This window comes from Peromyscus leucopus, chromosome 7 (genome assembly GCF_004664715.2).
Source record: "Peromyscus leucopus breed LL Stock chromosome 7, UCI_PerLeu_2.1, whole genome shotgun sequence".
NCBI lineage: Eukaryota > Metazoa > Chordata > Mammalia > Rodentia > Cricetidae > Peromyscus > Peromyscus leucopus.
The window spans coordinates 87029107-87055458 of record NC_051069.1 but is presented as its reverse complement, the minus strand read 5'-3'; the positions used below and the strand labels follow the sequence as shown (position 1 = coordinate 87055458).

At 41.0% G+C, this 26352-nt stretch overlaps 1 protein-coding gene across 1 annotated transcript; it reads right to left on the bottom strand.

Annotated features, from left to right (window-relative positions):
* Nucleotides 1–171: 171 nt before the first annotated feature.
* Nucleotides 172–23423, bottom strand: Copb2 (COPI coat complex subunit beta 2). Its single transcript, XM_028866053.2, has 22 exons — nt 23300–23423; nt 18567–18704; nt 16166–16252; nt 15837–15963; nt 14966–15114; nt 12995–13141; nt 11876–11975; nt 11083–11225; nt 10645–10844; nt 9679–9789; nt 8561–8649; nt 8371–8477; nt 7606–7749; nt 6855–6985; nt 6404–6611; nt 3483–3593; nt 2409–2623; nt 1426–1518; nt 1156–1336; nt 919–987; nt 710–778; nt 172–517 (listed from the first exon to the last, which is right to left on the bottom strand). Exons 1-22 carry the CDS (start codon nt 23300–23302, stop codon nt 422–424), a joined length of 2718 nt encoding a protein of 905 aa, XP_028721886.1. The 5' UTR covers nt 23303–23423; the 3' UTR covers nt 172–421.
* Between the last annotated feature and the right edge of the window lie 2929 nt (nt 23424–26352).

Sequence of the window (26352 nt, the reverse complement as noted above, 5' to 3'; positions counted from 1 at the left end):
GGTTAGGAGGTATACCCACAAGCCAAACTATAGAGACTGAGATAGTGATACAAAGTCAGAACAAGGGTTGGAAAAATGCCCTTAGCTATTCAAAGAAAGCTGATTCCCAGTGAGATATTTGGCTTAGCCCTCTAAACTCCGTGTCCATTTTCATTAGGAAGGAAACTCAAGTTTTTCATTAGTTCAAAAGATTTTATGAGGTGGTCTAATGGCAATATGAAAAAAACAAAAGTGTATGTCTGTTTCAGTTAACAAGGAGAACATAGTAACTTAAACGCTGCCCATCAACTCCTCTGAAGATGAGGAAATGGCTGTGTGCCCCTTGTTTACATATGCAAATCAAGGAATTCCCATAGTTCCTGGTCAGGGTGGTTTGTGATCAATTTGTCTTCATCTGTTACTTAAGTAAATGGCAAACTGTTCAATCATCCAGAATATCTTCATCCAGATTGATGTCTGCTGCGTCAATATCATCTAATTCCAAATTATCCAAATCAACTTCTAGTTCTAGTAAGCTCTGCATGGAAAGGGAGAGGGCAGATGTTACACAGTTCTGTGTTAAATTACCTGTTCACAGTCTAAAGCCAGAATCAAATTTCCTTAACACTGACATGAACACCATCCCACTTGAAGCCTCTTCTCTGAAATATGGTACCAAAGCCATCAAAAGCCTGCCCTCCTGACTGGGGGTGAAGGATGTCTGACCCACCTTTTCTTCTTTCTGGGAGGTTTGGGAGGCCATGATAACTGGGCTAGAAGCAGGTTTCCCATCAGGTTCCTGAAAATTCAGTAAAAGGTAAACATGAAGCCAAAGGAACTTGCCCACAGATTTACATATTCCCCCATGCAAAGGAAGTTGCAGGGAGTGTTATAAATCAACAATGTCAATCATGCTGTCATATGCAGTTCTTCACGAACCTGCTGAGCTGTGGCTCTTGAGGGCTGAAAGCCTTTTGCCTCTTCCATGACATTTCTTTCTTCATTTGGCTGTCAGAATAAAACAATGATAAAATGAAATACTCTGAAATCAGAAATAATCTAGACACTTGGCCCAAATCCCAGACAGTAGCTCTTAATAACATTTTAAAGTTAGACTTGTGGATGTGTTTCCTCCTTGCAGTCACTCTAAACGAAGCCTGGCAGTCTGCCACTCACCGTGACAAGAGGGTACTGCTTGGCTGGCCACAAATCCACATGTGTCTCCTTGACCCATTCTTCAACAACAAAGGCTTCTTTTAATCCAGGGAAAAGGTTTTCATACTCTGTGGGGTCCGCAAGGGATTCTGCTGCTTTCTGGTTGACTTTTGAGAGATTCTCCCGCCACAGCTTCACTACCCTAATGAGAGAGACATCAGAGAACCAAACAGATGAAGCAACCTGGCCCTGGTTTTAGTTGAAACATATCTCCTTAAACTAAGTCCACACCTTGAGACCTGGCTGGGTAAGTAAGTGCGGGCCAGGAAGGCAGCTTCTGGGAGTCTTCCTGTTCTGATCAAGAGCTCTAGGCAAGCGTCAAGCCTGTAGAGGAAAGCAGAGGTATTGTTAAGTAAAAGCACATAGAGCCTAAAGTGTGGGCTTGTTACAGAGGCAGAATCCTCCAATGCCCTCACCCCACCCCTTACACATTCACTTCTGTTGCTAGCCTTATAAATAATTATCTTAAAGTTGAACAAAACCAGTGGATTTCAAGGGTGTGAGGGATAAGACGGCCGGCATTCATGACACTTTTAGCTTATTTGGACTGAATAACTTTAAGAATATAATGGGACTTTAAGGAGAGTTATGGCAAGCTTGTTATGCATTCTGAGTTTTATGACATGCCTGGAAGTGTAGCTCAATAATGGAGTTCAGTTCCTTAGCACAAACCTCAAAAACAAATGTTTGATGATTGATTGAGTCTAGGATTTTTAAGAACTGGTATGCAGAGCAAGGCTAATAAACACTTCTTTATTTCCAAAAGGCAGACTAATGTCCACATGACTTGGCTTACATTAACTCTGCTAGACTTAAAAATTGGTGACATTTTTAAAGTTGAGCTCAAACAGTAAATAGCATTTTTATCCCCCTTCCCTGCACAAAACAGATCAAAAACATCGCGGTGTAGACAATCTTCTGCCATTAGTCCTTTTGGAAGCGAACAGCCACCTCTTCCTATCCTTTAGTAAAATGGTCTTGGAGTAGGTAACTGGTGGGCTCATGCATAAAGATACAGATCCAAAGTCACTACAAGTGCCACCACGGTAGGTAGCACTATTCTCTGGCTGCCCCCACTATTCAACAACAGCCATCCCTCAGCTCTTTCCTAGGACTTGTGTTCCATATTCCTCTCAAACACCATCCTCACAGTCAGTGTAAAAATAACTGCTTACAGCTCCTTAAAGTCTTTTAGACTTTGAGATAATACTTACTTGCCCTGTAAAAAGTAGCTCATGAATGCCACATTATTTTTGCCATCTCTCTCTGCGCCTTCTGCTAACTTGTTCACCATATTAGCGTTTCCAGAAGCAGTGGCCAAGAGCAGCAGACCCCCATAGTCCTGGGCATGGTGCAGACACTCCTGGGCTAGACTGAACTGACATTTACTAATGGCGAGTTCGGCAAGCTGTTTCCACTTCTGCTCTGACTGTAAGAGTTCAAGATAAGACATCTTTGGAAATAAACATTTAAGCTTCCAATATCAGATCAGCATCATTCTATTTCTTTGAACATCACTGTGATGACAATTGAAGATATAAAGACAGACACACATATGTAATTTTTGAGTTACATTTGGTAAACACGTTCTGTCAGTCAAAGGCATGATAAAAATGTGTAATGAAATGAAAATCCTATGAACAAAATTAATTCAAATGGTACATGGATAATTAACTCATTTTCATTTTTAATTACCTAGTGAAACTGAATCTAAAACCATGTAAATGGAATTTAAACATCATTAGACTGCAATTATTTTAACAAGTAAATCAGTAACACTGTTTTAGGAAGAATAGAAAATTATGTCCTTAAATATTGAGTAATGAATATGGTCATTTGTAGCTTCCCAGAAATAAAATGTACATGTAAATGATCTTGATAGCTACAGTTTTTTTGTACAATCTGAAATTTACTTATAAATGCTGTACTTAACCCCTAATTACCAGTACACAGTATATACGAAGACCTACAAATTGTCAGAATTCTTCTTTAAAATCAGTGTCTCTCATAAGTTTGTAATATGGCAAATTGTTTTCATGTCTATACTGTGAGACCCAGACTAGACAGGAAAAAACTTCTCAAACAGATTACAGAACTAACAGTATATTGAATTTAACACATTTAATTTATACAAAGATTAACAATGCATCTTTGAAAAAGATCAAAGAGACAACAGCCTCACCAAATTGAGTCACTAATTTGTATTTGAAGAACATTAGTAACAAAATGTTTCAGCAAAAACATATAAGTACCTTCCGGGATTATGAAAGTCGTGGATTAGAACATACCTCTGCTTCCACTGCTAACTGGTAAGCAATTTTCAACTCTCCAAGTTGAAGAGCAAGCTCAAAACGATGTTCAGGATCTGTGGATACCGTTAGTGCTTGCTGCTTGAAGCCCTACACATTTTAAAAATGAAAAATGTGTGACTTAGAAATAATGTGCACATAGAGTATACACACAACAAATTATTTCTCAAAAGACCTTACTGACAGGAAAACCCCATAGTCCATAGTAGACCACATGGAATCTAAACTTCAAATAACTTGATATCCATTAGCAGTCAAGAATATACTATCAACAATGCAAAACAGCAGCCATTTTTGGCAAATGAAAAGTTTACATTCCCATTTCTTGTGCTTTTATTTCTAAAATGTCTACTTTGCATAATTTTATACTTCTATCTTTAAGATCATCCTGTAACAAGGATGCTACAGGAATAAATACTTCAATTTAAAAGATTTCTGGGAGAGCTGGGTGTGGGTCAGAACTAAAGAATTGATGTTTTCATGTATTTCTGTAAGTCCTAATCAAATACAAAATAAAATTTTATTGACTGCATCAGGGGCAGGGAGCACATGCATAGGTAAATTCAGCTGCTGGCAACCTCAGAAGCAGGCCTTAGAGGCCATCTAGTCCAGGATTCATTTTATAGGATTAATGACAGAAATGGGAAGAGGAAGCCGGGCAAAGGCAAAACTGTCCAACTTTCCATCATCTGTCGGTCATTTGGCTTCTAGCTGGGGTCCAGGCACCGATGAGCTGTCATCAGTGTGCTTTACTTTGGTCTCAGATTCAGCCTATCATGTATCCAAAGGAAGAAAGCCAAAGTCTCCTCATGCTCTACTAAGCCATCAGGACAGGGTTTTACAACAAATGATGTAATTACAAATTTAACTTCTGTAAGACAAAACCACTGATGGGCAAGGTTTTAGTTCTGGGAATGTGGCAGTGTCAGGGGGAAACAGGGTGGTGTACTTCTCAGCATACCAGAGGAAAATACTTAGTAGAGAATGGTCAGGACAGAAGAAGCCAGACAACTTTCAGAGTTCAATCTGGCTACATCTTCAGGATGGCTTTATGCCGGGGATGTGCTGCTCCACGTCCCCCACCTACCCATTGGTGCAGTGTAAACACTGGGTCTAAATAATCCAAGTTACTGCTTTTCTTCACTAGCACTGACACAAGAAAACCCCAGAACAAAGGGCAGATGTCTGGAACTGGTCAGGTAGGGACAGAGCAGAACAGAGGAGGGTGACAGGTGCTTGCTTTTGTTGTATTTCCAATCTCCATTAAGATACTTTTAGCATCATCTTAGTGGAGACTGGAAATACAACAAAACTCCTAAGGACATAAACTCCTAAGGACAGAGGGAGAGGAAATATGATTGTGAAGTAAAAATATAATTAACAAATATTAATATATTATTAGAATTAATTATTGATTAAAATACAAATTTTAAAGAGAACTTTTTAAGATTTATTTTTACTTTATGTGTATGAATGTTTGGCCTACATGTATGTAAGCACACTTATGTATGCCTAGTGCCTGCAGAAGCCAGAAAAGGGCCCTGGATTCCCCTGGTACTGGAGTTACTGACAGCTGTAAGCTGTAAGTACTTGCTGGGAACCAAACCTAGGTCCCCTGAAAGAGCAGCAAATACTCTTAACCACTGAGCCATCTCTCAAGCCATCTCCTTCCTAACCAAATTTGAAAGGTTGGAAGCTGGTGGAAGAGTAAAAACACTGAAGAAAACTCAGTAGGTCAGAAGTGAGGGCGGCAGAACACGACCTGGTTTACACCTCAGAACCCTACGGTAGCTCATAAGGACCAACACTAAAGATAAAACTTCCTAAATGCAGGCGGACAGAACAGACCCGCCACTGTCCCTCTAACCCTGCCATACAGCTCTGTTCTCTGAAGGTCTCCAGTCTAGGGAATACACAACCCCTGGAAAAGGGAGTATTGAGTATCGAGGGAAAACAATGTTAATAATGGAGAGAAACTACATGAAGTCCTAAACGTCCAGCCTCTGAGCTGGCTTCTACTCAGTCTACAGAATGATGGCGAATCGAGTCAACTCTAAGCAGCTCAAGAGGGGCTGCATTAGAATACTACAGTGTCACTTCCATCAGAGCTGTGTATAGGCTGAAATCCTACCTAGAAGGTTTTAAACAAAGTCCCTAGATTGACTAGGTGACTATCTGGACATGATGGCTTCCTATTGCACCCCTTCCTGTGATGTCCACACCTAAGAATCCCTACTCACAAGCTTCACTTCACATGAAATGCCTAAAGCTGAAAAATGAAGCATCAGTGTATCGCAGTATCCTTAGGCATGAAAACAGAGTAAATGCCTCGGGAAGGTAGGAGGGGACAGGACAGGAAGAACATCTCATTTATACCTTGCAGAACCTACTTTATATGCTGTGAATATGTAACTGAAGTAAAACAAAAAATGTTACATTAGGCAAAAGGTATATTGCTAATGATAAACTTTGTTATGGGCACTTTACAACATTTTTTTTTTTTTTTAAGTTAAAACAAAATTCAGTGTTTTTTGTTTTGTAGCCCTAGCTGGCCTGGAACTCAAAGATGTGCCTACTTCTGCCTCCCTAGTACTGGAATTAAAGGTGTACATCACCACACTTAACAAGAAATAAAGACATCAAGAACTTTAAAAAGGGGGGTGAATATAAGGCGACTGCTAAAATCAGCACCAACACTGACAGGCACGGAGGGTGCTGAGCTCTCAGTTCAAGTCAAGTGTGCCGCATGCTGCCACAGTACCTCAGCTGGGAAACCTGACTCAAGAGAATCAATGGTGAGGAATATGAGGCAACATTCTACAATCCATATCAACATTCTGTCAAATGCTAGTTTTAAAAATAAGGAAGAAAAAAAAAGGAAGACAGGCCAAACCTCTCACCTGTTTTTCCAGAAAGTGTGCAACTCTAGTCCTCTGTTCTTTGGGAATGGTGGGGAGGACCTTATCGGCCATGCTGAAATCCCTCCGCATGACAGCAGTCTGGTATTCTAGGACTGAAACCAGCAGGGAGTAGCTAACAATGTTCAATTCCTTATCCCCCAGATAAAGCCTATTGTCTTTAGGGATATAACCCAGAAGGTACATTGTCCTGAAAGAGAAACAGAAATAAAACTGAAGCCCAATTCTACAGTTACAATAACAACACACACACACCTCTCTTGCTCAATATCTTTACATTAGATGGATGTGGTTTTGGTTACCATCAGACAACCTACTAAAACTAATGTGGGGAAACTATCCCACCACTGTGACAAGTCAACACTACATTTGGTTCACAAAGCACTTTGAAATTTAGACTGCTTAAGACAAAAAGCAAAATGATACTCAGTACCTGTCCAAGTGAGCAATGGTGACGATTTCTCCTCCCACGTAATAGTTTAATCTGTTCACAGAACTTGTGTAAATGAAGCAATCACCTACCCACAGCCCAGTTTTCACAATTTCCTGAATTTCACCAAGAACCTATAGAAAACAAAACAAACAAACAAAAAACAAAGACTATTGCTATCTTAGCCAACACCAGACATCTGTGAACAACAAGCTGGATATGATGAGAGTGGTAAGCTAACAAAAGGAATGCAAAGTAAAACTCATTTCGAGAACATTCTTCCTAGGAATTTTTGTCTTGGTTTAAAAACAGAGTTAGATGAATATTTATGTTGTGAAATCTCAGTTGTACATGACTGATTTAAGAGTATTAGTCTAAACTGTTTAACACACAAGAAGCTGGAATGTTAAGTATCTCAGAGTCCTTTAGGACATCTATCCCCACAGCGGATGGTTTGTTTTTCCCATTTCAGAGCCCGTTTGAATCACTCTGGCTCAATAGTCTTAGAACCAAACATCTTCAAGTTTCCTTAGTGAAGCAATCAAAGTAAGCCTGCAGATTTCCTAAAAGCACACATTTATTTCAAACACACTTACTTTCAGCTTCTGTTTGTGTCAAGATTTTAGTTTTTATATGTTATCAGAATTTACACTCTTCCCAAACCTAGTTTACACTAACATGTTAAAATCAGCACAGTCTGTTTTAAGGATATAAAATATTAAAAACAAACCCTAAGCTGAGCCGAGACACTTACCTCAAAGGCATCTTCAATGCCGTCTTCAGTAACTCCCTCATGTGTTTCCTGTGCAGCCAAGACTTTTTCTGACAGGTATTTAAGAATAAAAAATGACTCCTCAGTGGCAATACAGACCAGCTCTCCAGAATCAGACCAGAAAATCTGCAATCCAACAAAGAAAAAAACCACAGATGACTGATCTGCCTTTCTGAGCGGCCACCTCAAATGTACACACTTCGTTCACTACAGGTTCAGTCTTACAGGAAGGGAGTAATTGTGCACTTAGCAGTGAACTTCTCCACACATTTGGGAAGGTGACCGCACAGGGCTGCTGTACGCAGGCCAGCAATGGAAGCCAATGGGAGACCAGCGTGCTCTCTAACGACAATGTCCCAACAGTGAAAGCTGTCTAACCAACTGGCATCTCTAAGGTTGTTACTGAAGAAGGTCTCCTGACCATCATCACATCAAGTCTAGAAGGGCTTTTCCACATCAAGAATTCCCTAATTTCCTGTCTTCAACAAGCACATTCACTTTGTTAAGGCCATTTAAAATATGAATGGCACTTGGAATTTGTATAACATTCTCTATTCTTACAAATAGCCAATGTTTATTGTCTGATTCCAGTGCGGAACTGATATTCTGAGCGCTTCTTAGGTAAATGGCATGGTATTCAGCACAATGGGACCAGGAGAGCAGTGTGCAAAGGGTCCTTCTTGACCTGAGGAACTCAGACATTCCAAAGATAAACCTCCCAGAAGCAACCACAGAGGAGACACTCACATGCTTGGGCTGAATTTCAATCCTGCGGATGAGCTCTGTATTGTCCCAGTCGTAGAAGGCTAAGCCATTCACAGACCTGACTCCCAGCAAGAAGCCCCCGTAGATACCTTAAAAAGGACACAGATTCTGCTCACATATTCTGAGCCATTACAAAAATTCTCAAAATGTGTCATAAATAAATAGCACTCACTTTCAGCTCCAAAATCGGGTTTAAATGACTTTTTTTCCTTAAAGTTCTTAAATATCTTTACAACACTGTTGCTTTCTCTTATTGCATACCTGAAGAACAGAGGAAACAGCATATTACATACCAAACCAAATTCCATCAACTGTTAGAAGTATCTTCATATACTTCTGACTTAATATTAATTATTCAGAAATATAAAATGTATCTCCATTTGAAAATTCACTGACATGTTTTTTTGTCCTAAGAGATAGCGAAAACTTTAGTTAGACAAATAATGAATGGGTTTCATGCTATGTGTTATGCAAATTGCTAAAGCTTACAAACCATTTTAGAAACTAGAAATGGCACCAATATCCATCAAAAGGTGAATGCTTAAATTGTAAAACATCTATTCAATGGACTACCACTCCACACACAAAAGACCTACTTATTAATACAGATGAAAACATGGATGACCTCAAAAGCCAGATCCAAGAATGCATGCCTATAGTGCTCCAATTATATGAAGTGCTAAGAAGTCTAGAAGGAAATTCTGACTTACACAGTAACAAAAAGCAGATCAGTGTTTGTCTGGGACTGAGGAGTGAGGTGACTGGGATGGGATAATTTGACTGTGTTGGTGGCTATGGACTATATATACTAGAAAGAGTTCATGTGGCCTCTCCTGCTTTTAATGAGAGCATTCTATGAAAATTCTGAATTCAGATGGAAATCGGTTAAGAATGAGCAATGGGGAACATGCAGAAACAGAGTTCTTGTCCAGGTGACATGGCATAGCACCATCTCTCCAAATACTTTATAAAGGGCAGCCCCTTGGGAAGCCATGTCTGTGAGGGCTTCCTAAGGACTTGATGAAGGCCTACTCTGCCTTAAACCCCAAGCATCAAGTCCTGTCACAGGCTCCATCAGATATAGGTCCTGGATCACCAGCTGAATGAATTTATTACATCAGCCTGAGTGAGCCAGCTCAGTGGTAATTCAGACAGGTCAAGGGAAGTTTACACTCTCCAAATACCTCAATGAAGCAGCTGGGGTGGAACTGTCTTTTAACATGGAAAAGCATCAATCATATTGGCACCAATAACCTATCTGCAGTCAGGCATCACGCAACTCTAACTTACTCTGAAGAATCATGGGCCCATGCAAACTCCTGGGCAGACCCAAAGCTCTTGTTTCTCAGAGCCATTGCTGTGTAGATGATATACTCCCCATCACCACACACCACAACAAACCTAGAAAGGACAGAAGTCAGGGATGATGACAGATAGATGTCAGGAAACAGTAATCCACATTTATGATAAAATAATTCAGTAACAAATGCTACTTTAGTCAATTATTATAATTTAAAATGTTAGCGCTACACATTTCTTTGAATATGCTGTGCATAATATTCTAAGCAACAAGTCCAAAAGCAATTATCAATATAGGGTTACTGACAAAAACACTGTTGCAATGGCCTTCTCTGATGAATCCCAGAGCCAGGGGCAGAGTGGCAAGCACAGCTGAAGATGCAAAGCACTCCAATTATTCAGTAGTGCCTGCTGAGCACCAAGGTGCCTACCACCGTGCTCAAGGCAGTCACACCAACGAAGGCACTACTTTACAGCGAGTTTACCTGCGCACCGATGCGCATCATTTAGATGAACAAGAGATCTATTCAACTGCTAAATTTGTTAAAATAAACAGGATCATTAACATTTAAAAACAAAAATAGAATGTTACATACCCAAACATATTTCCCCAATAGACAAAATACCTCTCTTCAAATTTCATTTAGAAAATAATAATGTCTATTATTGGAGGACAGTCAAAGGTAAAATGAAAACCTTACAGCAAAAAAAGTTTGAAGATATTAAAAAAAATAAATAATATATATGCCTTAACTTTCATAAGATAATTAAAAATGCAGTTATCAGCGATTAAGCCTTGATGCCATACTTTGTCATTTATGATAGTGAAGATGGCTTAAGACATCCAAATATACTGTAAAATGACTTTTACTAAAGCTCTAGGGCACTGGTCCTCAACCTTCCTAACACTTCACCCCACATAAGCTCTGAGAGGGATGTTAGCGACAGACAGCTTACCTCCCATTAGGATTGTGCTGAATAGTCTGGGGATATATTTCACAGCTGCCCATATCCTTTACTGCCAGTGGCAATCTTTCTCCATCTTTAATTTCCGCGTCGCCCATTGCTTTTAGGTTGGCCTGCTGAACTTCTGAATGCTTGGCCCAGATTATCTTTCCATTGGCATCCATGGACATGGCAGGTTCCTCCCGACCGAGCTGGAACAATGACAACAGCTTTTAGTGACTAAAAGGAAATCAAAACCACGGAACAGACGGTTTTTTTTCTCTCATGGAGTCTTATCTCCTTTCTTCCACATTAAACTGTCATTGCCTAATCTCTTCTAGTTAACAAAAGAAATGCTAATTTTACAAAACTGGTGACTTGGAAGATGGCTGTACAAAAACCCAAGAACGGCTTTGCCTATGTCCACACATTAAAACAAAGTATAATTACCTTAACAATGATGCTCCCTTCATCATAGCCCAGAGCGACATTGTTGGACCCTCTCAGACTGGCCACACACCACACCCTCTCCATTCCATAATTCAGTGTACTCTCAAGCCGGTAGGTGCTAGAATGCCAGATTCTCACCGTTCCTAAAAAGCAACGTGAACATTCCCTTTGGATATGAACATCCAAGATAAACTCTTTGTGGTGAGTGAGCTGCATGGAAGCCTTTCTATTTCAATAAAAGTAGTTTATAGAGATTTTATGACATTTAGATCTATATTCTTTGGATGACTTTACAAAGCAACATAAATAAGAAATAGCAACAAATTTGCAAGTAGGAAACTAGGAAAAAGGAATTAAATTTAAGTGTAAAATCACAACAGGGTTTCCTGAGTAGAGTGCTTCCCATGTACCACATGTTTGCTGTGTGTGATTTCCTCTTCCCTCTTGCTATAATCCTATGAGTAGACTAGCATGTTCTCATCTCTTAATCTACCTAAAGCATACATTTGCAAAGTGGCAGGGCCTAAATTCAAACCCAGGTCTGTCAGACTCCAAAGCACAGGCTCTTCCAGTTCTTCTCTAGAATATCTGATGTACTTTTATTTAAATAACAGAGTAAAAGACACTAGAATGGTGATGATGATAAAGCCATTTTATTCTTCTATATTATAAGTCTAGAATCCTAATAAAGATATGGAAGTTGCTAGAAACAGCCCACTGAATGGAGGGCACCACTTGGTTTAAATATGCAGGGAGTCATGTCAAGCACACAAGTGACATGACTCTAACTTACCATCTTCTGATCCTGTGATGATGATGGGCAGCTCAGGATGGAAGCTTGCACATGACACGTTCTGGGCATGCCCCTCCAGGGTCTGCACACAAGTTTTATTCTGAAATCAAGACACAGGAAGCAGATTCAGTAGTGAAAGCAAATAACACATCCTTAATTTTCTCAGTGCACTTTCTTTTTGCCTGATAGGAGTTATGGCAAACTCAACAGACCTAATACTGACATTTTAAAAACATTACTCTTTTGTTGAATATAAGACTATTTTCTTCAATTATGTCATAGATAAAAGTAAATGTAATTATTACACTTAAAAAAAATCCCAAGAGATGGAGGTTTCGTCTGAATATTATTTTCCTGAAAACTACATTACTTTTATCTATGACATAGTCAATTTCTTCATTACACAGACTTCACCTGTGGCCTTAGGAAAACATACTGCTTTAGCCTTTAATTTTTTTCTAGATTAAACACAAATCTGAAAAAGTTTCAAAGTAATTTTTTTTTTTTTTTTGAGGCCTACTTTATTAACTACTTGCTTATAGAAACTTTTTCCCAGATAGTTTTGCTATGTAGTCCATGCTGTTCTGGCAGCAATCCACCTGCCTCAGCCTCTCAAATACTGGAATTATAGATGTGCACCACTATATTCTGCTATTGGGAAACTATTTATGCTGTTAGAAGTGGGGGGAGGAGGTGTGCAGCAACAAAACCTTCGAGACACAAAGCATGGCAATACGGGTGCATGACTAGGTTTATGACTGTTCCATGTGGTGAAATGTGTACCATGGCTACATCACAACATTCACTGTTGGGCTTGTTTTCATTCAGGTACAGAAGTCTGGGGATGAGGACACTTAGATATGTGTGGTGTAATATAACAATGTAAAAGCCTTTTTAAACAAACAATAAGCAAGCTGGCATTTCACTTTTAAAATCTTAAAATGCATTTGTATTTGTTTTTAATAAAGGGGAGAATTCTAGGACCACATTTTAGGTGCAAATACTGGGGCCTTAACTTACAATTCTCTAAAGACTTCTTCCATCCAAACCTCCGAGGTGCTTTAGGAAGCAGTAAAGACCACGTCCAGCGTATAGCAAGGAAGGGTAGAGGAACTGTACCTGATAATCCCATATTTTCACGAGCCGGTCATCTGCACCTGAAATGAGGTACGGCTTGTCGCCACCACTGTAGTAATCAATGCAATTCACGCCTTTCTCGTGTCCCTCCAGAGTGAAGTTTGGTGAAGAAGAGCCTAGCTGCCACACCTTCAGGGAACAGCAACATTGCCAGTCAGCACTTTCAGAGGCAGTTCCACCTGCTCCTCACACAAGACACCAAACACCACAGCCCAAGGCAGAGAGTGTTCAAGGGTGTCCTGCTGTTGTTCTCATGTTAATTTTCAAGGAGCAGAAACACGGCTCTCTGCAGATGTCAATTCCCAGGCTTCTCCATACAAATTATGGCTCAGCTGGTGTCCAGTTAGTTGTTTATCAACCTGATACAAGCTGGTTATCTGGGAAGAGGGGCTTCAAAGGAGAAAATGCCTCCATCAGAATGGCCTTTTCTTGGTTAATGATTGATGCTGGAGGACCCAGCACACTAAGGGTGGTGCCATCCCTGGGCAGGTGAGCCTAGGCGGCATAAGAAAGCAGGCTGAGCAAGTCATTAAGAGCAAGCCAATAAAGGGCATTCTTCCACAGTTCTGCTTCCATTATGCCTCCAGGTTCCTGCCTTGAGTTCCTGCTCTGACCTGGATGACAGACTACAAGCTATAATATGTAGTAAGAAGCCCTTTCTTCCCCACGGTGAGTTTGTCAGCGTTTTATCACAGCCACAGAAAGCAAACTAAGAAAACTGGTAACCAGGTAGAGTGTAGGAATCAGTGTATTCACATGCTGAGAACCTCTAAGGTAAGTAAGGATTTGATGGTGATTTAGTAGATTAGTAGCATGTACTAAAATGAAAGAAAACTTGTCAGGTAGAGAGGCACAGGTCTGTGTTCCCAGCATCTGGGAAGTTGAGAAAATTGAGAACGTGAGGCCAGTGTGGGCCACACAGTAAATTCTGGGCCCCCTTAGCATACACTGGAGACCCTGACTCAAAAATAAATAGATAAACCTAATTTAGTCAAGAAGTTAGAACTGATCTCAGTTTTCCACCAATGTCAAAAGCAAGGGCAATTCAACAAAAGGTAACAAGGTCAGGTAAAAACCTGAAGATCTTCACACACATAATAGCTTAGATGAGTTAAAGTAATAAAAATATTATACATATGTCAGCAAATGTATAAACAAAAATAATGTGATTTGAATTTTAAGTCAATGGACAGAGATAGTATGAAGAGAAACCTAACCACACTCACTGCTACATGTACTCAGTGTCCAGTACAGCCAAGGCACTGTACTGCTCTCTCAGAATGTCTTCTTGGGGTTGTGCAAGGGGAGACACAGCTCCTGCCCCAAACATCCAGCTTGTCATGAGGATAAAGGATTCCAGATTACATGAATTATAACTCAATGTAAGACTGTTAATAGAAGGAAAAGCTAAGAAGGAAAGTGGCACACACTCCAGAGCCATCAGGTGCTTGACTTGAGTTTCTCAGAATGACTATTTGTGCTAACCCTTAGAGAGCCACCAAGATGTCCAGACAAAAAGTAATCTAAATGGGAGAATGAAAAGACCTGCAGTCAGAGACAGAGCTGATGAAGGCAATGTTCTGTGAACACTCATGGCATTTCTAGAGGACACTGTTAGGTCTATAACATCAGCCCAGGCTAGCCCCGACAATCCTGTATCACCCTTAGGTATCTGCAGTTTACTCTGAGAGTGAATGGACAAGGCAGACTCTATAGGAAAGGCAGCCCGTAAAAAGGGGAAAACAGACAGAATTTAAATGTGAAACAGACAAATGATGAGGAGCAATAATGACTGAGGACACTAAACACAGTGACCTAGAAAATCATGGCACTGCTTCTTATTTTAAGATCCTATAGTGTGAACTAATTTACACCATGTTGCTTCCACATGGCAAATGTTCCTTCTGTAAGAGCAGACAGGCACAGTAAAGCACAGACAGAGTGGACACCTACCTTGATGGTCCTGTCCAGAGATGCACTGGCAAACTGATTGTTATCTTTGGGGTTTATCACAATCTGCATAACGTAATGTGTGTGTCCTTCAAACACTTGTGAACAAGACCACTTTTTATCCCAGTCCCAGAGCTTAATAAGCATGTCATCTACACCAAAAGAAAGTCAAGTCAGTTGCAATTTGTTTTTCATTTCTGTAGTAAGACAGTCTTGGTGTCTTTAAAGCAACAAATGTAGCAGAGTTTACACATCCCATTATCTAAGCCATAGAACCAATACTGGAAAAGACCTCCAAATCCCCATTTACCAACTCAGAGTAAACCTAACCACAGAACAGTGGTCACCGTCTAAGTCTGACTGAACAGCACTGACTATTGAAAGAGGTGGCATTTGCCTGATGAGATAGACTGCTTTTATAAAAGTTCTCACTTGTCAATTTAAAAACATTTCAAAGACTACTACTAACTCAGGGCTACCCAGAGTAGTTGTCCTCCCACAGGTCCACTGCTTTCCACTAATACCGGGGAGCTAGCTAATCTGAATATGCAGATAAGTCAACTAGTGTTGATGGCAATCTGCCAACAGCTCGCTCATCGGCATACTAACGAGCTTTCAGCTCCCCAGATAGTGAAGCATCTAGACCTTGGCATTTTCCCTGACAGGAATTGGAGCAATTGCAATATAATCCTAAATACAGTTATTTCATTAAAATACACAGGTGGGCCGCTTCAACAGCACAGTAATGGATTCCAATAGTTTAAAAGACACTTGGAGTAAGAGCTCCACTTGAAACAGCGGTTAAAGCCTAACATGTCTCACAGAAAGAAAATCATTACTCAGAGAGCACACGACTGAAACAGGTGTGTCTTACCACTGCTTGTGAGAATGAATGGCTGGGTGGGATGAACAGCAATACAGCGAATGTAATCTGAGTGGGCTTCAAACATATGCACTCTCTCCAGGGTGTTATAATTGAACACTCTAATCTGCATATCATCCTAGGAATGGAGGTTTTAAAACGTCACTATTATGAGGTAAACTGCATAAAAAACGAAACAGTATTACAGGCTCAAGGCACAATATCCATCCTTCACACACTACTTTTAATTAACTAAACAAATCAGGCATTACAGTTCTGCAGCTGGTATTCATAATTCCTGACCAATCAGAGGGTAGGGTCTGATACTCAGGATTACTTACTGCGCCTGTCACTACCCAGTTCTTCCTTGCGACAAACTTTGCAGCTCGAACAGGAAGGTCACATACTTCAAACGTCTTCACCAGTGTCTTGAAATTTTAACAAGAATAAACATGTTGAGTTATGAGGAAATAACTGAAGTCTTTCTCTGCTGTACTTAAAACATCAGACTAGAAAGCATTTCTAGTTTAAAATGTTGTTAAGCAAATGTATGACAGCCCAACATTAAAATGGGGAGAAAAAGAAAAGGACTAATTACCCTTTCCTTAGTAGATGTGAAAATCAAAAATTTAAAAGATAAAGCAGATGGTCACAGACCGGCATTCTAGACCTTCTGTGCTCTGGCCCTCCTCTCCTGTCCGGTGCTCCCTTTGGCTCCTCTGGAAAACCCTACCTAGGGAGACTTTTATTCCCTTCTTGTCCCACTGCTCAGGGAATCCATGCTCCCCTTCCATCTTCCCCACTGTGCTCTCCAAGGGCAGGAGTCATCACCACTGTACACCCTACTGACAGCTGCAGAATTCAGTCGCTGTGCAGTCCACTCCACTATCCGTTCAGTGAATTCTCTTAGCTTAAGTTTCCTTTAAAAATTGAGCCATCACGGGACAGGAGAGATCGCTCAGGGGTGAAGAGCACTGGCTGCTCTTCCAGAGGACTGGGTTCAGTTCCTAGCAACTACATGACTGCTCACAACTGTCTGTAATTCCAGTTGCAGGGGCCCTGACACTCTCACACAGACATGTGCAGGCAAAGCACCAATGCACATAAAAATAAATAGGTCTTAAAAACAATCGAGCCATAGATGGGGTGCAGTGGTGCAGTGGCGCACACCTTTAATCCCAGCATCTAGGAGGCAGAGGCAGGGGATCTCTGTGAGTTTGTTTTGAGGGATTACAGCCAGGGCTATGTAATTATACTGTCTCAAAAATAAGATAAAATAAAAAAATAAAAATTTTTTGAGCCCATAAAAATGACTCAAACAAGATATAACTGTTTTCTCACATCTTAGCAACACATTACTAGAAAAAAATGGCTGTGAGTTATTTGTAGTTCTTGTTCATTTGTTTCAGTAAGCATGAAAACTAAGGGTTTAGATGTCCCTTGGGTGCTCAGAGTAGATCATCTACATGAGTGGAAATTCAGACCTCCTAAAAAATCAGAGATGAACAGATTTCTTTGCTTTCCCATTTTAAATGCCTGCTCTTTTAAATTCTGAAAATTAAGCCATCATTTTGTTTGTTTGTTTCTAAGTTTTTTGAGACAGGATTTCTCTGAATAGTCCTGGCTGTCCTGGAACTCGCTCTGTAGACCAGGCTGACCTTGAACTCACAAAGATCCGCCTGCCTCTGCCTCCCAAATGCTATGATTATAGGTATGTGCTGCAACCACCCAGCAAAGCTATCATTTTTAATGCCTCTTTTTGTACCAAGAAAGCAATACTGAAATGTTTCTGGAACATAACACATCTTACTGGCTCATTAACCAAGATACACTGAAAATCCCAGAGTCTAGTTCACAGGAAGTGTTAAGGCTACCCTGACTTCCCAGGACAGAACTCAAAAGATTCTTAAGACAAAGCCTGAATGAGTGCCACACAGATACACAGAGCTAGCTACTGGGTGACTATGATATCAACAGAGCAGGCTGAATGTGCAGTCTGCAAGATGGCAGAAAAATGTACAAAATCTTTAAAATCATTAACAAATCCAAAGATGTGTGGAGAAGTGAAAGAGGCCAGCTGCAGAACCATCATGACCAGGTAACACATGAGGTGCTGTGGTGGCACAAATGGCGAGAAAAGCCAACTCACACTCCGGGAGCTGAACAATCTGAAGAGCAGACAAGGCTGCATTCTCAAGCCATGGAAGTGTTACATGTACGGTAAGAAAGCAACAGCTCACACGGAGATGGTTCTTTGTGAGTCATTGGATTCCAGGTGCTGACGGTTCTGACATGCAAAGGTCACAACTACTATCATCCATTCAGAGTAATAAATCAAGGCTCAGTGTGGTTATGAGCTGTGTGTAAAATAGCAGGAGGTGGGCATCAAATAACAAAACACCACCTCAAAAAGGGCACAACACTTCCTTATTTGAAATATAAGAACATCTGGATTCTAAAAATGCTGCTGCCACTCTCAATACACGGGAATGGCAACTACGGCCTGGCCATTGGTGACAGAGGCAGGGCAAGCAGAACAAAAGCTGGTGCAGCACTGCCTACACCAACGCTGCTGTATTTAAATACCACATACCATAAAGAGTTTCTTCCACAAGCCACCCCCACACAAACCCAGCTCCTGATCACACCTGAGAAGCAACGCACATACAGCTGTTGGACTATGGTGCTTCTTTCATTACTAGTGGCATTTTATTGCTAATAAAGGCCTTCCAAAAATCTTACCTGAGTCTCATGATTCCAAACACACACACTGCCATTGTAAAGACTAGCCAACATCCATGGCTCTGTAGGATGCAAATCCACACTCTTAACTCGATCAGATCTAGCAGTTAGCTTTCTCTTGATGTCAAGTCGAAGAGGCTAAGGGGAAAAGAAAATTCAATAATTAGATGGTTAAGCCAAATAAAATATTCTTGAAACAGTGTATCAAGAAGCTTATGAAACAATTTTGTTTTCACTTTCCTAAATTGTGAATAGAGTTAAGTAAGTATAACGCACCCATGTTAATCACTCTTATAAAAATGGGATATTTTTTTAAGTTTGTATTTATAGCAGTGGTTTTCAAATTTTACTTATCCAGACCTCTTTCTTTACATACTTAAAATTTATGAGGACTTCAAGTGATAATGTTTTATATTTTTGTAAAAATTTTCAATTTGACTTTCTAGAAAACTGTTTTTCATATCTGCTTTTGTCTCTAGTATGTTGTGGTATACCATTCTGGTTGATATGTAACAAAAACAACCACCATCTGGCCTCAAACATATATAGTCAGGAAGCAGAACATGTAAGCCATTTTTGGAGAATGGGATGTTCTACTTTGATGCTGCCTGATAAGCAGGGGTTCTTAAAAAACACTTGTATTGTAGGATCTGAAGCCATAGGAGTAACTGTTTATACTCCGCTAAATTAAAATCCACTGGTTTATATTACACTTTGAATAGATCTCAACTACTGCCAAGCTTTTCAGAGTAATACACAGGTTATTTGGGAAATGATGGTTCATTGAGTCACATAGATCCATAAATATGGCACATTTCATTACACTGAATCAAGTCACATTTATTAATACCACTATCTACTTCGACTGATAGGCCTTTGAATATGAGAAATATACAAAGTTCAGTCTCTAAAACTCTATCATCAGTAACAAACATGGTCAGGGACCAGCTACCTTCTTTCAGTTATCAGGCTATGTCTACTAAAATATGGCTAAATAAGCAGCACCATTCCAAGTAAAGCCTGCAGCCTGAATTTTTATCTGTATTAAAGTCCCTTTTGCACCAGACACATGCAATTTTACAAGTATTTTACACACCCTCATTTTGTCATACAAATACAGAAGATTTAGAAGAGGCCTTCTCAAGTGTTGAGGTTGACAGCATTAATAATATTTACTGTTTCATCAAGGGCATTCTGACATAAAATCTGGCTTTTAAAGCACTGTTTGACAATCAAGAATATATTGTCACGTTGGGTGTGGTGATGCACTCCTGTCCTCTCAGGACTCTAGGCCCTGGAAAAGAGGACTGTGAGTTCAAGGTCAGTCTGGGCTAGAAGTTAAACTCTTGTCTCAAAAAGGGTGTATCATCAGCATGTTCTGGTATTACTGCACCAGCATGGTTACCTCTTTCATTAGTGCAAATATAAACCTAGTAGAAAGGCCAATAGCATCTTACTACCAGGGACACTTCTCATCTGTGACTTCCTAAAACAGTGAGAGCCATCTAAGGAACCACAGATTACTTCTAGAACACCTAGTTTAGAGACAGGTAAATCGATTTAAACTAAACTAAATTTAAACATCATCAACTAAATCACAATTTCATGTCCATGCTATTAGCGTTGTGTTAGAAAATATTGTAAAGATGTGTCATCATGAAGTTATAGTAATCCTAAACCATATTAAATGAGTTCTTTGGAAATGATCAGAGGTGAGGGTGGGGGAGATATTTAAACTGTAGACAAGTAGTAATATCTGATCAATAGAGGTTTACTCATGTTCATGAAGGCCTTTTGAATTTACAGAAACATACTCAAAAATTAGAAGCATTTTAAACAAAACCAAGCCATAAAATAGTAATAGATTAAAACTGCCCTTTCCAGCCAGCCTCCTTATCTGGACCCTGGGACAGAAAATGATTTGATGATAGTTTTCTCTTTCTCCCAGGGATGCCATCACATTGAAAAGTAATCCATTAGACAATGATGCCCCGGAGCAGCAGGTTCCACTCTCTTCTATAGGCTAATTTAAAATTCATTTCCCTTTCAACAAGCCTAAAGCACAACCTAAAAGCCTTCTTGGCAGGAGGAGTTACTGTGCTTAATTCTTTGCGCTGTTCCATAACAATCATGAATGGGACAGAAATTTAGGGTTACTTTTCAACACATGAGGATCCCACGGAGTGGTACCCTGAAACAAACACCTAAGGAGGCCTGTATTCACCTCTTTTTGGATCACTGTCAAATGTAAGTCACTGTCGACTCTTCTTCAATGTATGCAGACCCATGGTCTAACTCTTCGGTTCCCTTGAGAACACTTCCACTGCCATGTGTTCCTATCCATCACAACCATCCTCAAGCCACCATCTTTAAACCACATGCTAATTCCAGAAGGCAGAATCTTTTCAGTGTCTTCTGAAGTTCTGCCCCAGTCACTACTGTCACAAATTTTAACTTCTTCCTCTCATCTTAAAGTCAGCAAACAGAAAGTATATTTACGCCAGGAGCCATAGTGGGATCTTTCACCTAAGTATATACTTACAAATACATACACTATTAATGCTTTAAAATTGATCAAAGTGGTCAATCGGTATAGCTGCACATACTCCCAAGTGCAGACACTACTTTAAAAATGTCCGTTACTGCAGGCAAGAGCTCCTGTAGTCATACTTATCATCCCAGTCACATTTTAAAAAGATACTGTAGCAAGTCCTAGATGGTTAAAATACTCACAATGCATCCTCAACTCCAGACTTAGTTTAAATGCCACTGCCACACCACCAATACACCCTTTCTGATTAGCCTAGCCAGGATTCTTCCCCAGTCACGGTACATCTGTGCACACAGCTCTTCTTGCTTACCGAGTGCATATTTCTTAAGGTCAGGATCATTACTTACAGAGGCCCTTCTCTTCACACTTTATTTATTCAGGAATGGGGGTTGGAACAGGTATCATAACTGAGGTCTACAGTCTTGCTACGTTCAAACCTCAGCTGCACCACTCAATTAGACATGCAGTAATAAGTTTACTTAACCTTCCAGGTTTGACTTGAATAAACAGGGATAATAATAATAATATCTACCTCTTGGTGTTTTGAGATGTAAATTCAGAGTTCAGTTAGAGCAGTGCAGGGCTTACAGTAACCATCTCATAAACATTAACTCATAACTATCGGCAGGCTGCTGTGACAATCAGCTAGCAAATGTTTGGCAAAATACAGGACAGTAAATACTCCGGTGGTAAGTACGCAAATGTATAAATTCACGTTTTGTGCTTTCTGTGAGACTTAAAACAGTCATCGTTTGGTGTCTGTGGATGGTCCCAGTACCCTCCACCAAACCAAAACCCACAGTTGCTCAATTCAAGTTAGATAAAATGGTGTGGTATTTGCTTATAATACACCCATTACTCCCTGTCATCTCTAGATTAGTTAGAACACCAAGACAAGATCAAAGAGTTGTTATACTATACTAGTAAAGGAAAAATCACAAGAAAAATGTCAATACATGTTCACACAGTATTTTTCCCCAAATGTTCCTTCCACCCAAAGCTGTTTCAATCTATGGGTGTGGAATTCACACACATCAAAGAATGAAAGCAACATATCACTATTTTTTTAAAAAAAAGTCTCAAAATGAAATTAGGCAGATCCAAGGGCCTTTTCCAAAAATGTGGTTCTCTATGAACACAGAAGGCTCCACCAACACCAGCTGTTTAATATAAAATGGTGTGGTTACCACACAAGGTCTGTTGAGGTGGCTCTCAACTTTGGAGACCTGATAAAGTGTACAAATGAGGATGGTGTGGGAGGAGCTGGAAACACTAAATTTTATGCCAAATTATTTCTTCAAGAGATTTTCTGGGCATGGCCATGCCCTTCACCAGCCAATTCTTGTTCTAATTTCAACTTTTCTATAATCTGCTTTGTGCAAACTTGTCTTAAGTGTTTTTTAAACGGTCAGGTAAGAGACTTGGAATTATTTCCCCTACAGTCTTCAACCACCAAAATATTTGATGTGATCCACAACAAATAAAATAGGCAAGAAAATGTTTAAGAATACAAATACTGATTTTCTTATTTTTTTTTTCCCAGAAAAGGATATTATCACACTTTTTTCATTGTAACAATCCTGTACAAAGGCATTTTGGGTCAAGTTTGAGCGTGACAGTGATGATAAAAACAAAGTGCAGAAAATCACATCAGCTAGTTTCATAAACAATCCCCCAGTCTGTCTTTGCTCCTAGAAAACGAAGAACTGGGCTGCCAAAGCATTTGAAATGCCACTTATGACTCCATACACATTTGACTTTTTTTCCCCTCTGTTTAAGTTTGCAATTTGGGGTCTGCACACTACCAAACACCGCGTGTAACCTGGACGCTGGATTAGCAGACACCAGCTTAATGGGAGAATGACATGATTTTTTGTCAAAGTTGCCTTTGCTGTCCGTTTTCTGCCTCTGGCGTTGACTTGCGCTACCGGACCCTGTGCAGACGGCGGTGCACCGACAGGCTCCATGACAGCCAGCAGAGTCAGCAGCCGCTCACTCGCAGGCACCCAAACCATCACCCCAGCCTCCAGGCACGGCCTTCTGCCTAGCGGGGCTCCAGTAGGACCCCTCCAGGCCGCAGCAGAAGCGCAGACCGCGTCTCACCACGGTCCCCAGCCCGGGAGTCCCGGGAACCCGCCGCAGCCGGTGAGCTTCGCTCTCGGTCCCGCGGGACCCGACCTACCATGGCTCCGACTGTCCGAGCCCGAGCCTCTCACAGGCTCCCGGCGACACTAATCCTGAGGAACCCACCGACCCGCGGACCGGCCGACCCACTGACGTGGAACTTCCGGGAGCCGGTTCTCGCGATACTCGCAGCCAGGCTGTGCGCCTGCGCAAATCCCCCCGTAAGGCGGTCGGTGCCAGGCCCCGCCCCAGTTTCCTAGGTAACGCGGCCTTCCGCGCCTCCCGCTGCTGAGCTGGCCGAAGTGTGTGGCGCTGAGGCCCCGGCTGGGCGGTGGCTCTCAGCGGCTGTGGCTGAACCTTCGGTCAGGTTCAGAAAGCCAGGAAGACGGAGCCCTGTGCTGGATTTCTGCGAATGCCGGCGGCAGCGGAAGAGCCCGGAAGCCCTGTCCGACCAGCTTGGGCCTCTGGCAGAGAAAACAGGGCTCTAAACAGTGTTCTCAGATGGGCTCCGGAACGAGGTCCAGAGCTGTCAACGACCCAAGGCCCAAGGGTGACAACCACTGAGGCCGAGAAGATGTGGCCCGGACTCCGGCATCTGAAGTCCGAGGCGCCCTGGGACCTTGGTTCTGGAACCTCCTGGAGTCAGCTGCATCCGCCCTGCGTTTGTTTGGCTATATACCTTCAGCTAATTGTAGCTTTAGATGCTTTCCTTTCCGATCTTCAGATCAGACTCGACTTGTCTCCGTTTTATTGAGTAGGAAACTGGGCAAAATGGCCTAGTAAGCAGTGTTAGGATCTGGGCCCAAAGGAATATACCCTAAGAGCTCTGTGCTCTATCTACTACGCCAAAGTAGCTCTGTATTAAGATAGCTGAATTTTAGAAGGTACCATGCCCTAGGGGTTGCCAAGAAAAGTGCAAAAGCATTGTCTCCCAATCTCTCTCTCTCTCTCTCTCTCTCTCTCTCTCTCTCTCTCTCTCTCTCTCTCTCTCTCTCTCTCTCTCACACACACACACACACACACACACACACACACCTTTTAATAATAACACTGTGGAACAAATGGAACTTGCCCCTGGATACTTAGAAAAAGTCTAGGTTTCCAGAAAGGAAGTGTGTAGACAGAGAGGGAAGCCAAAATTTTCATCAGGTAGTTCCTGGTTCTTTTGAGATTTACGGGGCCTCAATTTTCCTTTACCAAAAAGTCACTTAGTTTCCAAAGATCCATTTTTACTATTCTGTGTTTCAGTAAAAAGAAATTTTCTCTCAATGATGAGATCTTACATAATCGAGACGAATAATCACATACATTGCATACTGTACAGGAACCAATTGCAAAAATTAGTTTCAAATTTCTTTTAAATGTGAACTATATCTAGTGTGGTAGACTAGTGTGGCTTTCTATTTGCATTTGATCTGAACACCGTCATCCATGCCGGTGGTGGCGCACGTTTTAATCGAGCAGGCGTGCGATCTTGTGAGTTCGAGCAGCCTTTCAAGCAGTTACAGAAAGGCAAAGTACAAGAAATTCGAAAAACAACATCTCCATTCCCCAGGATCTCAGTTGACAATACTTAAATATATATAACACCAGGGCACCAAAGATTTATGTAGTTTACCTTGTTGGAGAGTTAAGCCCCTGAGTGTGTTCATTTTGTATCTTAACGCCTTTTTCTGCCACAGTTCACCAACATTCAGTTCTGCAATAGTGACCTATAATCACCTCTTAGCCCAGTCGTGATGGCATGCCCTTGTAACCACAGCACCTGGGAGACTGAGGAGGAGACTTGGGAATTCAATACCAGTTTGAGCAAGACTGTCTTCTCTCTCTCTCTCTTTTTTTTCTTTTAAAACTTATATGCTGAACTTGCACTATATGAAACGTTATACTAGGTACTGTCTTCAAATAATGCCTCTAAAACTCTGGACTTGGGTTTTGGTTGAAAGAATTTTCAAGAACATAATCAAATACTAACACAAACATATGCATACACACACACACACATTTCTTAAGGGTTCAATTGTGGACTTAAAACAAAATCTTTTGTTTACTCTGGTAGAGGAGACTGGAAGGTTAGGAAAATAGCTCTGGGGAAGAAAAGAAATATGGTCAAGCTTAGCAAATTGGTAGAGGGTTTCCCAAGGGCTTGATTGCAGTTGATAACAGAGCTTAAAGTCTTACCTGGTCAATTTCTGGGATGGCTGTCTTAACCCAATGGGGAATTCTCCAGCAGTGCTTTTAGCAGGACTGTCTATACACTCTTCCCTCCCTATCTTCCTAGTCTGACGTCTGTTGCTTTGATAAAATACTGAAAACCAACCTGGGGAGGAAAGGGTTTCTTTCATCTTACAAGTTACAGTCCATCACTGAGGAACGCTAAGGCAAGAACTCAAAACGGGACCCTAGGTTGAATCTGGAGAGAACAGAAGCACAGTCCATGGAGAAATGCTGCTTACTGGCTTACTCTCCACAGTTTGCTAGGCTTTTTTATACAATCCAGGGCCATCTGCCCACAGTGGCACTGTCTACAGTGGGCTGGGCCCTTGCACAGCAATCATTAATCAAGAAAACACCACTCCCAAGACTTGCCTACAGTGTGATGGAGGCGTTTTCTCCACCAAGATTCCCTTTTCCTAGATGACTGAGCTTGTGACAAGTTGACAAGAAAATTAACTAGTCCACCATCCCATTTCCACTTCTTTTTAAGAGGCTGAGGCAATGAAAAGTCTTTGAAGAGATGTCTAGGTTTGTTTGTTTGTTGTTGTTGTTTAGTACATAGGTATCAGCAGAGAAATAGATGAGAGCATGAAGCAGCAGCCAGTTGCTCCTCTGGAAGGGCTCCAGTCTATAGGCAGGAAGGCTCAGTTATGCACAAAACATTGCATGCTGGGCAGAGAGGGAGTGCCTGAGGGAGGAGAGATGACAAAGTCCAGCTGAGAGGATAACAAGCTTCATTACACACGCAGAATTGGAAGCAAACCTCAATTTGTAAAGAGGATATGGTATGTTTGTGGATCATAATATTTCATGTTTGCTTGGAAAATGGTATTCATTTACAAGAACAGTGAGGGAGAAGGAAGGAGAGGGGACTGAAGTTGGAACCCGAACATA

Bases quoted from the DNA above. Each gene is read 5' to 3' on its own strand.
- Copb2 (XM_028866053.2), bottom strand. The intron at 13,142-14,965 runs GTAGGTGTCCAC...TGTTCCCTGAAG, and splicing joins CTCTGGACAGGACCATCAAG to GTGTGGCAGCTAGGCTCTTC. The intron at 6,612-6,854 runs GTACTGAGTATC...TTTCTCTTTCAG, and splicing joins ACCATTGCTCACTTGGACAG to GACAATGTACCTTCTGGGTT.